At 36.4% G+C, this 16,223-nt stretch overlaps 2 protein-coding genes across 2 annotated transcripts; both read right to left on the reverse strand.

Moving 5' to 3' along the window:
- Positions 1 to 4,687: 4,687 nt before the first annotated feature.
- Positions 4,688 to 6,003, reverse strand: LOC137713206 (zinc-finger homeodomain protein 11-like). The gene has a single exon (XM_068452481.1). It carries the CDS (start codon positions 5,766 to 5,768, stop codon positions 5,163 to 5,165), a length of 606 nt encoding a protein of 201 aa, XP_068308582.1. The 5' UTR covers positions 5,769 to 6,003; the 3' UTR covers positions 4,688 to 5,162.
- Positions 6,004 to 12,365: 6,362 nt separating this feature from the next.
- LOC137713442 (zinc finger protein SHOOT GRAVITROPISM 5-like) lies at positions 12,366 to 15,917 on the reverse strand. The gene is made up of 3 exons (XM_068452737.1): positions 15,305 to 15,917; positions 14,688 to 15,087; positions 12,366 to 13,630 (listed from the first exon to the last, which is right to left on the reverse strand). The coding sequence occupies exons 1-3, from the start codon at positions 15,408 to 15,410 to the stop codon at positions 12,628 to 12,630; spliced, it is 1,509 nt and encodes a 502-aa protein (XP_068308838.1). The 5' UTR covers positions 15,411 to 15,917; the 3' UTR covers positions 12,366 to 12,627.
- Positions 15,918 to 16,223: the final 306 nt, after the last annotated feature.

Raw genomic sequence — 16,223 nt, forward strand, 5'->3', positions numbered from 1 at the left:
TTCAACCATCAAATAACGGAAAGGAAATTAGAACCCATCTTGCCCTTCCATTTATAGGGAATAAAATCATATGATTTTTATTCAAGCTCAAAATAAATAGATCAACGAATAATCATCATGATTCACACACATATTTCCAACCACATTCATTGGTAAAAACACCAGAACATCTAGCCATAATCACTGTATAAAAAATTTGGAATTTAAATCCAATCCGCAATACTGTTAACATTGAACGAAAACAAAAGCTCATTCTATGATTTCCTTCATATCCGCAAATAAACTAATTACCCATAGTAAATTTTAACAGTTTTTAAATATTTCTTTTAATTGTTTCTCTTTTAAATTGCTTCTAAGTGCAGTCACAGATCACATAAATTAGTGACTCACACCTCTAGAGCATCATTCACCTTCCATTAACCAAAGAAGAGAATATATATATATATACGTCACAACTCCATTGCCCAACAAAAACCTTATTAATCACATAGCCATGAGAATATGTGCTCTTCATTGGTTTTGTTTGCGATATCGAATCCAACAACGACAACTCATGACTATGGCAACCAAACCAATCAAATTTGTAATCACAAGCTTTCCCCCATCAATTCTTTTCATCAAATGTAAAAAAAAAAAAAAAAAAAAAAAAAATAATAATAATAATAAAAAACACAATACAGGAAATTGTTTATGTTAAACAAACTCAAAATCTCATTTCATAGTTTTATTCATGTCCACTAATAATAAATGAAGAAATCTTCATGATCTTTCCACCATTCCAATTTTAATGGACAAACCATAACCTTAGATTATAATTTCATTCCCGTTCAATAAATCATAACTTTCATAACTATTAAAATTTAGATCCATCATTATCATTGACCAATACAAATATAAAGAATTTCTAAGCATAATCATCATTGGCCAAACAAAGATTTTACCACGATTTTCTTTTTATCCCAACAAGTGATTAGCAGTCTGGAAAGAATCGTAATATACCCGACAATTATACCTTCCCACACATAACATTGATAACTCATTCTCACAGCCCAGACATGGAGTTTTTCTCCCAGAAACACTGGGTATTTATGCCCATTCAACCACTTTTCCATATTCCATGGGTCATTTCGCCCAAATCCACATCCACGGGCCATTTTGCCCAATCAAACATTCCTCCCATTCCATGAGCCATCATGCCCAAAATCGACATTCACGAGCCTTTTCGCCTAAATCAACGTCCACGGGCATTTTCGCCCAATTCAATACCCACGGGCCTTTTTCGCCCAATTCAACACCACGGACCTTTTTCCGCTCAATTCAACATTTCTCATTTGCCCAAGTATAGTACAATGTTTCCATCTACTTGTCACAATTTCACCATCATCTTAACATTCAACATTTTCATAATGCATATCATAATATCAACTCAATTCAAGATTAATCCGAAACTTTAAACCAAACGCTCATCTTCAAAGCTATAACATGAATACAATATTTTAAAGTTTTCTACTTTCATTCAATTTAATTCAATTCATGTGATTCACAATATATGCACTCCACATAAATTTGTTCATACACATAGAACTTATAGAATAATGCAATATCAATACAATTCAAAATTTACAATTCACATCCACAAACACCAATAATATCTCACATTGTTAGATAGGATCATTTGCTCCGATACCATTTTGTAACGCCTCGACCCGAAAATTTAACTAATTCCAAAAATTCTCAAATTTCACAGAAATGAAGATCTCAATGAATAGAGCAAGTTTTATACTTGTTGCTAAGTCCAATTTGGCCGGGAAAAACTCCAATTTCCCTTAAACCCACTGGAAACCCTAGAAATGGGTGGCTTCGATCCGTCACCTCCGGTGCTTCGCCGCCCCTACAGTTGTTTGGGCTTTGTTCCCTGCCTCACCAGGAGTTGAACCATGGTGGTAGTCAACCGTGTTGCTTTCCCAAATGGTGGAATCGCTGCCGTCCACCCCGTACATCCACCGGTGCATTTCCCATGAAACAAAGACCAAAATAGCTTGGGTTTTTGATAGAATTTAGAAAGGGGAGGTCGCAAACACTTTTCCAGGTAATAACTCGAAGAAACTTATCGAGAATCAGACATAAAACCTACGAAAACCGTCACGAGAGCCGGCTAACTAGGTCAAGTCCAGGGTAATTCGGTGTTCCCCATTCTCTTATTTTTCCTCCCGGTTCTTCCCCATTAGTCCACCCTTTCCCTCATTTTCTCTCCTGCAACCCTCTCTTCCTCATAGCCACACACATGGTATCAACCCATAACTCCAGATTTTCTAGAGCCTTCCAAATTAATGAAAAAATGTCTATTTTGCCCTCCACTTCAATCGTTAATAACTTCTTCGTTATAACTCAATTTCACGAACGGTTTGCACCTACGCATTCGTGAGATCGAGATCTATTCAAACATATAAATTGTGACCTCGAAAGGTTTACGGATTTTATATAATTAATTTCCAAACTTCAAATTTCGTGACTTGTTTAATTTAAACCTAAATTCAAAAAAATTAATATAAATTCTTGAAAAATAATTTAAAATCTCTATAATACAAATACGTAAGTTATAATAATTTCCGGAAGCAAAATTTTTACAATTTCTCAATTCAATTTTCATAACCATAAATCGATTTATTTTCGATTTTCTCCGCATATTCATAATTATGAATATCTAATTCATAGATTTAAATTTTTAGGGTATTACAATGTTGGTCCGCCTTTAGGCGCCCTTGCCACCTAACTTATTTTTGACGTTACAGTTGGTTACTGGGTACGAATCTGACATTTCATACTTACACATTTGGGTGTGCATTCCATGTGCCAAGTTATGCCGCCGCAATGTACCAATATGGGTCCTCAAAGAAGGATATGAATCTTTGTCGATTATGATTTTCCTTCACACTAGCTCTCTTAGAGCCCTTGTAAGCAATATCTTTACTGCTCATTGTGCGGACTGTCACTTCAATGAGACAAGTCTCCCCGTTGTTAAGGGGAGATAAGAACGTCAATGTTCCTGTAGAACAATGTGAATTTGTGTAGACGTTGCCCACTATGTCTCACCTCCATCCCCGTACCACACAAGTGTGATGTATTCTAACTTTCAAAATGTTGCTCCAGACGCATTCCTCTGATCTAGCTAAAGTGACGAGATCATATACCAACTGCAAACATGCCTGCAAGGACATACATACTTTATAGACATCGAGTCAACAACTCCGAAAGGTGTGCCGCTCCTAGTGGATGATTTGGCCGCCCCTGTTGAACAGTCTGGTACACTGGTGAATAACCAATCATTCTACCTTGGCTTGAAGCACGATAGATCACTCGTTTCATAGGACTCACTTCCCTAAAAGAGGAAGGTCACGACACAATCAAGATTACTCCCGAGATTTGAAACTGAAAGGTTTATCTCAAAAAGTATCGGGGCAATTCTAAAAGAACTATTACTTAATATGCATTAGGAAATGGAATAATTGTATATAATCCACAATTCCTGACCAGCAACAATCTTTATTATTTTCACATATACTGCATGAGGTTGAGGGAATTTGAAATCACGCTGAGGACGAATTTATGCAATTCCCCATGGTAAGTTTTAACTTTCACTAGATGCCATGGCAGGCAAGTAATGTAAATAAGGTCGACACCTTAATTTGATTTAGACAAGACACGCAGGTGTCTTCACGATTGGTAGCAATGGAGAGGTCGAGAGAGGTAAGGTATATGTGTCTGTCGGCAAAACTTTATGTTGTGTCTCCACTGTCTATGCAAAACAACAAATGGAAATGATTACTCGGACGATTAACCTAATATGGCTATAACCTCTATCATTAAAAGTTAAGCGAATCTCATGTTTTTGTTTTGTTGTGATTCGGAACTTACTTATGCAAGAAAAATGCTAGGGGATTGTCTTTTAAAAACGGGCTTTCTATGGATTCTCTGTCACCTCATAGTTTGACGTTAATTCACATGCCAACATTATAAAACATTATGCCAAAACATAAGGCGACAAAAAATCTATAAAAATCTCACTTTTAAAAGACTCCTTAGCATTTCTCATTTTGCAAAGGCTATTAATCATGAAAGAGTTGCAAATATCTTTTAATTAGATTCTTCAAAGGAAAATATATTCATATAACTTTTTTCTAAAGCCTTGAAACTAGCTAAAAGGGGTAGGGGGGCCACGGATAATATTCCATGAATAAGTGATCTAACATGCTGCAAATATTAGTAATCTAGTCAGCGATACAACGTAAATGTGGATTAAGACAGCTAGTTAAAGTAGTGTACCATCTTTTATAAGTGTAAATCTCTTTCTTGTAAACTAGAGTTCGTTAAGAACATATTAATCCCAAAAAGACCTAACCGGTGATGTGTTTGCGACCCAAATTTTATACACAAATTTCATGCCTTTGTATTATTCTAGAGAACTAATAATGGAGCTCCTTACCATTACGATGCTTCCTTTAGGAATCTACGTGTGTAACTCTTGCAATCAGTAATCTATTATTTGAAACTATGTATGTGCATTTGCAGGGTTGAAGCGAACTCGGTCGCCTTTCACACTTATTTGCCACTACCTAAAAGCCGCTAGAACGTTTTCATCTATTAATTCAGCTTGGTTGTGGAATAAGGGCTTCACAAAACCATAGAAAATTTGACGAAAAAGCAATTGAAACACCAGATTGATTTGCGGCGTTCATTTTTAGGGACTAAATTAATGAATTTTCTATTTCATAAATAATTTTAATTAGAAGGTCCCATTTCAGGGACCAACCATGGTAAAACCCCTTTCAAATTAAGATGTATTGAAAGGATCGCTACCTAACATTAGATACAGAACCATTTTATCTAGCTTGGTAAGAAATCAAATGTAACCGGTGAAAAGAAAAAACAAAAAAAACAAATTGCATTTTAGCATCCCTTGAATTACAACCAACCGCAGAGATAAGGTAGGATTAAATTATATATAGCTTAATGATAAAAAAGAAAGAAAAACAAGAAAAGAAAAAAACTAAATGATGAGGACCAAACACGTCCAAATAATAAAAAGGAAAGAAAATAAAAGGCTAAAGCTAAAGCGATGGATTAAGAGGATTAATTAGTGCCTAGAGAGTAGAGAGGTGGTACTACTGGGTAGTGAGAGAAGACGCATTGCCAGTGGATGCAGAAGTAGAAGAAGATGAAAGGTTTTTGTGATTATGCATCCACACTTTGAACACCTGTCTGCTTATCCCTACACTCTTGCAGAACCTCTCTATCTCGTCCTCTAGATCTTTTCTCAGCAGCTTCCACCCTAACTTCTCAGCAAACGCCAGCATCTTCTCCTTCTGCTCCGCCGTGAACTTAGTCCTGAACCGCTTCTTCCCGCTGCTCATCCTCTCTCCGCTGTCCGGCGACCCACCTCCACCGGCATTATAGTCAATAAGTTGGTCTTGTGTTATGATATTTTCGGCGGGATCTCGACCTCGGCTACTGCAGCTCATGATGACATGGTGTTGATGATGTCCTGATCTCCCGCCTCCTGCAGCTTGCGATGACGTGGCTGAGTAAGTGACTCTGCGGTGGAAGTTGCGGTGGCATCCGCAGGCGACGCATTGTAAGCCGCCTGGGGATGCGTGGTCAAGTGTGAACTCGCCACAACCATCTGTGGCGTAGCTGCCGAGGCTGGCTGCATGGTTTCTCAAGCACTCTTTGTATACTTCGTTTGTGTTTGGATCATGATCTCCCTCCATCCCCTTCTCTCCCTCTCTCTCTTTTCCCCTCTCTCTCTCTCTCTCTCTCTGTCGCTCTCTCTCTCTCTTCTATGTGTTTGATAATTGTAATTACAGTATATTAAAAGAGACACAGGTTTCCAATGTGGTACTGTTTGGTTGGATTATTTACACTAGTGCCATGTTGGTCGTAACTGTTGAAGAATAGAATTTCATGATACGCAGTTAATTTATAGGTGAGATGGTCACTACTAATATATATATTTTTTTCGCGTACTTGTGCATGTGTAAGTAATTAAGCTGACACAATATTAGCATGATTAGTAATATATTATTTCTTAGGATAGATTTATATCCAATTGAAAAATGAAAAAATAAATGACAAAAACAGAAAGAACGAGCATATAATGAGGTACCTGACCGATAATCTTATATGTATGGGGGGATTTTCCGGTGGCATTTGGACACAGCAATAAAATCAATATAAGCATTTTATTATGCGGTTGTATGGCATGCAGCTGTTTGATATGTCCAGAATCTTTGTGAAATGATCGGCACGATACAGAGTAGTCATTCAAATGTTCAATGCAACGAATTGTCACTTTATATCACGCTCTGTCGCCTAATTGATACAGCGAGGGTAACAAATTTACCCTAACATTAAGCTTGAGAATGCTTAAGGTTAAGGGTGAAACAATGACAAAATAATTAGGGTTTAAAAATTATATTTTGATTATAGTGAGTAGATTGTTTTAGAAACAAACTATTTATTTTTTAGAGAAACAATGATTAAGATCCAAATGAATTCACGAGACAATGACATGACAAATTTGTAAACTTAGTAAAAACAAAAGTGTTAATGGAAGACTGTGAATATATGAACTTCTAATATGGTATAAATAAAATGATATACGCATTACAATATAAAGTGATGAGTATGAATTTCTTGAAAAAAAAAGTTGCTCTTAGATGTATTGTCTTGGTTCATGAACACAATACATTTAAATAAAAAAAAATTGAGGAACATTTGTTCGATCATCCAATGCAGAGTCAAGGTCGTCCAACTCAGGAAGTTATGTGTGAGGGATGGTTCATGGAACATGGTTGTTTTTTATTTTTTATTTTTTTTTTCTTTTTAATTTGGAGTAAGATGATATAGATCATACGGCGGAAGGGGCAAATTGAGCAGCGAGAATAAAATTTTGCAGGTTTAAGCTTTAGTATCTGATTTGAGTTTATAGTATGCCGTTTTGAAAAGAATAGTAACACGCATCAAACTTGTCATTTTGTTGTGATATATGAGTTTTTTTTAACCAAATTTTATAGTTTACAATATTTTATTAGGGTTTTAAGTTTTAAGGGACCTTTTTCAGTGTCTTATTTGGACTCTTGAAGCTTTTAGAGATATGCGAACCTATAAATAGGATGTTTAGACATTAATTAAAGCGACCAAGCCAGGGAGCAATTACAAATTTACACACGAAGCTAGCAAAATTCTTCAGATCATGAGTTGAGGGGGACCCGTGAAGCAGAGGTGGTATGGGTTTGATCCAATAATTCACGTTGGGAAAGTAGAACAAAAGTTGGGCCACTCCTCGTGTTTTGTACTTATGCATCAATAGGTAAAAAAATCTATCTCACTTCCTTATGTTACGACAAGATTGCAATCAGTTGCTACGATTTTGTTTTCTTCTTCAGTTTAATTAATTAATATATCTAAGTAGGGTTACGTACAATTTCTGTTAACTACTTAATTAAAAAAATCGGATTACATGCATAAAATTCTAACTGGCTCCAACAGTATTGGTTACTACCAATGCAATGATACAATTTGCTGCCAATAAGGAAGGTCGGTCCTGATCATCCTCCAACCACACACTGAAAACCTGTTCAGAAAGCCATCTACTAATTCTCCAGTCCACATGTAGCCAAGCAAATGAAGCCTAAAGCCATTATTAGCTCATACTGTCACACAACGAATATATGTCAGGAATCAGATATGTATCTGTTTTTTCATGCTAACTCTGCAATATATATCCACCACATATACAGATGTATATGACCTATTCCAAATCAATATTGTTGCTATGACATTCACTAGAGGGTCTGAGAAATACCATATATTCATATGCCATATATCTAATGACCCTTGTGATTGTTAAGGTAATCAAAGTTAATTAGTAAGCAGATGGTGATCAAGATATATACAGTGTGTTTCAGTTGAGAAACTTCTCAAATAAGCTTAAGTATTTGAGGAACATCTTTGTAGTGCTACTTCACATTATATTTTCATGCTTCAAACCGTCTAATTTTAGGTTTCCTAAAAAATATCTCTATAAAAATCAATTTGAAACAATATGGAATCAAAGGATGTTTATTTAATTGTATATTTGAGGCACATATTATTTATCTATTGTCTCCATTGTAATTGGATGTTTTAACAGTTTGAATTTTTTTAATTTATTCTTTATGAATAACATCTAAAATATATTCATTTCTGAATAACGTATTAAAATATATACATGGAATTGTTGAAAAAATAAGAGAAAGTATATACACACATAACACATATACCAAGCATAGAGAATTAGGTTGGACGAGCAAGATATGGTGCTCATAACGGTGTGAGCTGGATAAGAATGGTTGTGGGAGATACAGTTATAATATATATCGTGATGTGAAGTTAGGTGGGGAATTGGATGGCAGCGGTTTCCTGTTCACGGTTCACTCTCAAGTCCTGTTGAGTCTTGATGTGTATCGTGTGGTGCGGCCCGTGTCGGGAATTATGTTTTCGGCTTTTGGCTTTCGGCTTTTAGCTTTAGGTTTTTGGCTTTTGGCTTTTGCTGGAAGCCTTTCCCTTGTTTCCTTTTACCTACTTTCATTGTGAAGTCACTGTAGTATATAGATGCATGAGTACTCCTGACTGTACAAGCTGGCATATATATATGGCTACATATGACATGCAAGACCAATGCCTGGAGCTGGCTTAAAGTCTGCAACTCCTGCCATGCATGGCTGCTTAATGACCATTTTTTAACTCAATATTTACCCTAACAACCATTTAGCTGACAAACAGACACAATCTTTTAGCCTCTCAAACACTTATTTAATATGTACAGTGTTTTCATTTAATTTATTCAATTCGATGGTAATCATAAATAAAATAATGTCTTAGAAGATAAAAATAATGTGTGAAAATTATTTTCTTTACAAATTACTAAACCAAGAGATTGTCTCTACTATACTATACATACATAGGTATATGTTGCAGTGTATTAGGCTAAGTTGTAGTCCCACTGTATGTAAATTTTATGTAATTACTTATAAATACTTTTATAAACTTTATACATAACCTCTATTTTGGAAAAGAATAAGATAGAATTTTTTGAAATACACAGATTGATTTAGTGGTAGAGCGTCTGTATATATTATGTCCATAAAATCTCAATGATGATATCACAATCCATGTAAATACTAATGTTGGACAAAAAGGTGTGTGTTTTATATATAAGATAATTTCTGTCTTCCACCCTTGCATTCGCGTCCTGATTGAGGTTCTCCTCTTGCAATTAGCTTACACATAATAATGTACGTACGTGGTCAAAATGTTCCATGTTCATGAACCCGACAATCTTTGAGTTAATTGACCTGATATGCATGTAATAATCTGTCGCTAGATATGCAGACTAAGATTAAACTGGTTTTATAATGTTCCATCACCCATTCCTAGTATATCTCATTTGCTCTCTTTAATTAGTCATGATCAAGTACATTTCCTCATTGCATGTGCTGCCTTGCAGCCTTCGATCAAGGCACCACTATGTATAGTACTAATTATCAACTATGTTACAATGGTAATCCTAATTTTAAGTACGTGGTTTATGTTAGGAGTATTAAGATCCAATGATTGTAGATTAGACAAGTGTCATGAGATTAAGAAGGTAGTTATGTTGATTATAAGAGTAGCTTAGCTTGTAAGCTACTATAGCTGTCATATATAAGCTTGTAATGAAGTTGTTGTATGAGTTAAGAAAATATCAATACAATACAACAGATTTCTTCCTCTCCAAGCTTTTTCAACTCTCTTTCTCTCCTTCATTGCTTACTGTGGTTCTTCCTTGTTTTGCAACATCATTTCTTCACTGGTTTACAGTTTATTAGGGAAGTTGTGGTTTCAACTCCAAAACCAATTGATAGAGGGTTGTGACTGATCAATTTCTTATATGTTTTTGCAAGGTTTTTTAACTTTCTAGTACTAGGGACAATTTCAGATCATTACACACACTCTTTCATTTGTGCCGAAAATTCAAGATTAAGATGTGGACAGTTTAACTAGGTGAGGCGAATATGAGTGTTAGTGTAGGAGAACTAGTTAGGATTCTAAGTCATATTGGGTTAGATTTTTTATCTTCCTTTTGGGGCTTAGATTACTTTTAAGCCAAGTTACCAGTATTCAGTATTGTGTACTTTGTGATATCAATACTATTACACAATTCTAACATGTTGTAATACCATGAAAGAAGTTAAGACGAATAAACCACTAGAGATCATAGAGGAGTAGCTCAACTCTTATAAGTTCTTACAAGATTTTTTAACTTTCCGACGCGGCGTAACTTTTCATATCATCACACTTCGAACTTTGATTTGGGTTCAATGGTACTTAAGGTGAACGATGGGCCTTTTGTTGTTGATCAAGACAGGCATTTGTGGGCTTGGATTGCTTTGTAAATGGATTTTCATAGATTAGGAACGCCTTATGCTACATTTCAAGGCTTCTACCGCAGAGGCCTTGCACTGGTCAACGAAATGTGAGGTCCATAAAGTTGAAGGAGAAATCACACACTGATTTGTAGCTTTTGTGTTGAACTGGTTCTTTGGTAGAACCTTTTCTTCGTCAGAAGCTGTGGCGATGAGAGAAATAAGTATTAGGCTATCAGAAAACACAATTTGTGAACATTTTTGTTACCATTAAGTGAAGTCAGCAACCTACGTATGTTAAAGAAGAAAAAGAAATAATAATAGAAAATCATGAGCATTAAAGATGTGAACCAGAAAAATGTTAAGTGAAGGACTGTGGTCAGCATTAGGGTTGAAGGGTGAAGACTGGCAATACAAGGCCAACAAAAGGAATCTTGCGTTTCAGTTTTTAGCTGTTAACTTATGGAGTGATATATTCAGAAGCAAAAAACTGAGTACATTGTTGGTTATTTTGTTAAACAAATGAGTTTTACATACAATGATAGGGCAATGTTGTTGATATTTTGTGTTTCTAAATAGCACTAGATAATAAATTAATTTAATATACGACTTTGGGCTTTTCAATTGCATAAATGTGGTCAGTTGGCCCTTGTGTTTTGGTTTCGGCCATATCCCATACACCCCAAATTCTACCCTGCGCACGATTGTGTGCGCATGATCCAGGTCAATAATGACGCCAACAACAATAAAATCGGGTCCTGAGCAACTAATGGCGTGTAGTTGCAGTGTCTTTGAATTGTTGTGGTATTGTTATAATATTGTTATGGCATCAGAGGCGTCAAATTGTTGTTGCAGTGTTGTTATGGCGTCATTAGATTGAAACGGTTCATGCACAACTTATGTGTACACGACCTGGTGCGCAGGATAGAACATCTGACCCCATACCTATATATTAGTGAACAATAAAACAAAATATACACACGAGGCAGTCTCCAAGCCGCAGTTAAATTTCCAAGCCAAAGAAAAAGTAATCTTTCTAACTTGAAAAGCTTTGAATGGTCTCTGCATATTTGGAAAGATGCTGTTCTTTTTATTTCTTTGCAGGCACTGCTATGTGGCTCTGATTCTGATGCATGCGCGCACGCGCGCGCGCGAGAGAGAGAGAGAGAGAGAGAGAGTGTGATCATATGTATGTGATATGGTTATGAATGGAGTTTGTTTGTGTCTGTGTGTTTGAAGACGTTGAGAAGGACTTCTGAATTTGTCATTAACCCACCCGTCCTTACAACTGAGTCTGTGTGGGAACTGAAAAACATGGTGATGATCAATGCTCATCCCCTTTTCATCATTTATATACACACCAGAACAACCCTGCAGTCACAAAAAGGACTAGTCTTCTCGCTTTTCTCTCTATAATATAATATTGACATCTACATATAATATTAATATATATATATATATATATTATATAAATATAAGTCTTTTAGGATATCAATTTCGCTCAGTGCGGATTAGGGTTTAAATGCTAGTCTGGTCAGTGGTCATGGACTTGTGATGAAGACTGGAGAGCTCACCTCCATTATGAGATATCTTCACATAGTCCAAACAGAAAATCTAACACTAGGGTTCTCACATCACATGTATATAAATGTTGTCATGTTGAGGGATCCAAGAGAAAACTAGAGGCCAGGATCTCTCCTTCGATTACTCATGGTCATTGAATATGAATACATATACAGATCATGATCAGTGAGAAAATTAACAACCTAATTATTGATGATATAAATATTTATAGTAGAAATTTAACCTATCTAGGGTAACTGAGCCAGTACACACCACCTTACCCATCCTTACCACTGAGCTAACCTCGGTGGGTTAGTCACAGAAATCAAGATATATTTGGATTTAAAGGGGATATATATATATTCAACAAAATCATGCATCACATATTTTTATGATCGATAGTGATCTTCATTTATCAAATAATTAATGAACAAATAGCTCCACACAAATTGCACGATCGGTGCAACACTCGTCTACTCATAAGCCTTAATTATATTACCTAATTACAAGCTTGTAATATGATAGAACCTCAAAGGAAATAGAGAACAAAAACATAAAATAAAAAAATAAAAAAAAGGTTTAAACATAGAGAGATGGAGGATGGAAAATAGGAAACTACTTAGGCGCTAGCAGATTTTGCACGATGGGTTCGAGTACTGATATCCTTCTCTAATCGATGATCATCTGACGTTATAGCCGATGACATGTAACTCAAAACCAGAGAATGTTGATTGGTTGTTGCTTCATGCGCACCTTGCATAAACTGTTTCTTGCAGGCATGGCAAGTGATTTGGAGAATGGTAGAGTTCACTTTCTTGACCGCTTGCTCTTTCAAAGCGTGAGCCTTGTCTAACTCGGCCTGCGCTTGTTGCCTTATTCTCTTGGCATTTGCAAACTCCTTCTCCGCCAGTTTGATGTGGCTCTCCGCTTGCTGCCTCGCCTCTTCAGCATAATCTTTTTCCGCCATCGCAAGCCTTAACTGCTCTCGCGCTTCTTCTTTCAGCCTCAATATCCCAGCAGCCACGGTGGCAGGTTTAGGTTTCTGACCGTCGTCATCATGCTCGTGATGATTAGTAGTTGTACTGCTGCTTTCCCTTTCCCTTTCCCTCACCTCGTTCCCCCTCGAGGAGTAATTTCGATTCGCCATCATAATGTTCGAATGTTGTTCAATAGTTTTGTTCTGATGACTACGATCACCCCCGCCAAATTCACATGAACCAATTGAGAGCTGCAGCTGAGTGGAATGGTTTTCTTCTCTCTTAGACGAAACAGATACTTCATTGATAGGAATATTAATATTCGACGTGGTTGCGAGCTGAAGATCCAAATTGTAATGTGCATTACTACTATTCTTCTTGGACAATGTAGCTTGATGATGATCAGCGTGGTCAGGAGGGTTTCTTAAGATTAATTTGGTGTACTCAGTTGGACTTGGATGTGGTAGTGCCAAATTATTAGATGGAGGCCAAGTGGATGGAGCCCTGCTGAAATTGTTGTCACTGCAGGATGGACTAGGACTTGAAGCCGTTCGTGACAGGCATGCTGCCGGTTGCAGCGTTTGTGATTCCGGCCGCACACGATCCATGTTGCAAGCGTCTTGGTGCTCTATGAAACTCTCAACCCTATATACCAAAATAAATTTAAATATATCAAATAAACTTAGAAGGAAAACTATGCATTTATCAAGTATGCGTATAATAATATTAAAACTGACACGCTGTTTAATACAAGTGAATCCTACCATTCTATTTGAGTCCCACATATATTAATATGTTAATAAGCGTATTAGTTTTGCGTATATAGATATATAACATCTCGATTTGCTTAATATTGATTGAATATGGATGTTTAAAACAAGGCATCCAAATCTGCAAATATGAAATAAACATGTTAATTAATACTTAAGTAATCTCTAATCATAAACAACCACATCATATAATTTACAAAATTTAGTCTAAATAATTGGTCTCTCTAGCCTTGCCATTTGAACATGATAAAGGAGCATTACCAAGAATAAACAATGACAAAGGAGCAACAAGGATTGAAATGGTAGCTAGAGGATCAAGGATAGTTATATATTAATTAGGTAGGAATAAAAGCATGTTAATCACTACTGAAAAGCTAATCTTTATGATATATTCCACATCGTCCTTAGTCAATATATAGCCATTGTACGTCTTAGGATACCAAAAAAATTAACCAAGTTAAAAGATTAAATTATGGGAGCAAAACATCTCCTCTCTAGTCTCTACATATATGACCTAAATAGATTTCGAGAAAAACATCTGTTAAGATATACTTGATTTTCCAAATTGAGTTTCCGTCAGTCAAGACCACTCATCAGGGACCAAAACCTTTTCGCTGTTTTCTTTACTTTATCAAAGTCAAAACCAATTAACAAAAAGAGAGCTTGAAAGGTTCGATATATATCATGATGCATTTGGAAGCCTTTTACCATCTGAAATCATGATCTTACGTATGTACAACATTTATCATGTTCATAATTCAATAGAAAAAAACGTGATATAGAAATTGGGATATGCACTATCTAATTGTTTGGGTTTGATCATGTAATTATGCGTGTTTAAAGATATAATAAGAAATTTTGACTGCCGTTGGTGTTTGGAGGAATTGAGGGGGCTATCGTTGAAAAAAAAAAGACAACCACTTTTTCCTTACCTAGAGAAAACACGGCCGCAGTCGCAAGAATGTCCTCTGGTGCCGCAGGTTTTGAGATGTGCCTTGTAATCTGATTGAACTGCATACCCTTTTGAACACTTATCACAAACCCACTGTTTGTGGTTGCTGTGCTTTCTCCTGAAATGCTTTTTGATACCGACGAGATCGCCGAGGGCGTGGCAGGGATCATGGTGCAGGCAGCTTGGTTCTGGGCACACGAACACCCGCTTCTTCACGACCGGAGTCTCTCGCTTCAGCAGCTTCCATGGCACCTTGTGCCGCCGCCGGTGCATCTGTAGGTTCTGGTCTCTCTGAAACCCTTGGTTGCAGATCTCGCAAATGTAACGATCCGATTCCAATAAGGTTTTCGGTGAAAGTGACACCACCTCCGCATCTGGATCTATATCACACATACACATAAATTAATATAGCACATAAAAATATCACATATATACATATATGTTAATCACACATCATTTTACATCGTCCAGCTAATACAGCCTAATCCTAAAAAAATATATCGATCGCACAGCCAAATTAAGCAAAAGATTACACCAAGGAGAGAACTCCAACATTAATATCAATTGATGATATAAATAATAGATGTATGTATGTACCTGGAGTGCCTGCAGGTCTTCTCTTTCTTTTATTGGTGTTGCCATTTTCTAAGCAAGAAAAAGGATCAGAAGAAGGGACCAAGGAAGAAGAGTTATTGGGTAACATAGGGAATTAGAAACTCTGATCTCTCCTGCTTGAAAATCTTCTGTAATATAAGCTAACTAAGATGCAAAGTGATGTCTCTCTCTCTCTCTCTCTCTAATTGAAGTTTAATATATATGATTAAAAGTAATAGTAATAAGAGGATGGTGATGTATTGGGGAAGAGGTGGGGAGAGAGAGAGAGAGAGAGACGGAGCTACAAAGGCTACAAGGGACATGAGGAGGAGGAAGAAAAAAATAAAGCTCTTTCTTTCTTTTCTTTTCTTTCGGTTACCTCATGCTATCTATCAGCTTTCCTTCTTTCTTTTATTTAATCTTTTCAACTCTCATCAGCTTTTCGAAACAATCAGCTTTCTCTCTTCTCTCCTCTTTCTTTCTTTCTTCCAACCCTCAGCTTCCTTGTGTGGAGTGTCCTCCTTAATAAACTCCTTCATAAGGGGAGAGAGAGAGAGAGAGAGAGAGAGAGAGAGAGATTACAGAGCCTATCACAAAGCTCGAAACTCGATCCCACAAGCAGCAAGGGGCTCCATAGGAAAAATAAAACATCCCCATAAAGAACAAAAAACACTCATAAAATTCTTTCACAGCACACAGTAAATATTTCCAAACCGATTTGCATGCGTTAATACATCCCAAAGCACCAAATATACACGTAAGCTTCCCTGTCCAACCATTTTTTTTCCTTTAATTTCCTATTACCTCTAGGTAAGAGCTTTCTATATAATTAAGTTTGTTTTTTGTTTTTATAACCTAACGATTGATAATTTATGTTAAACTCATTTAAATTAGGGAACATGTATTTTAACGTGAGTGTTGA

Source organism: Pyrus communis, chromosome 13 (assembly GCF_963583255.1).
Source record: "Pyrus communis chromosome 13, drPyrComm1.1, whole genome shotgun sequence".
NCBI classification, from domain to species: domain Eukaryota; kingdom Viridiplantae; phylum Streptophyta; class Magnoliopsida; order Rosales; family Rosaceae; genus Pyrus; species Pyrus communis.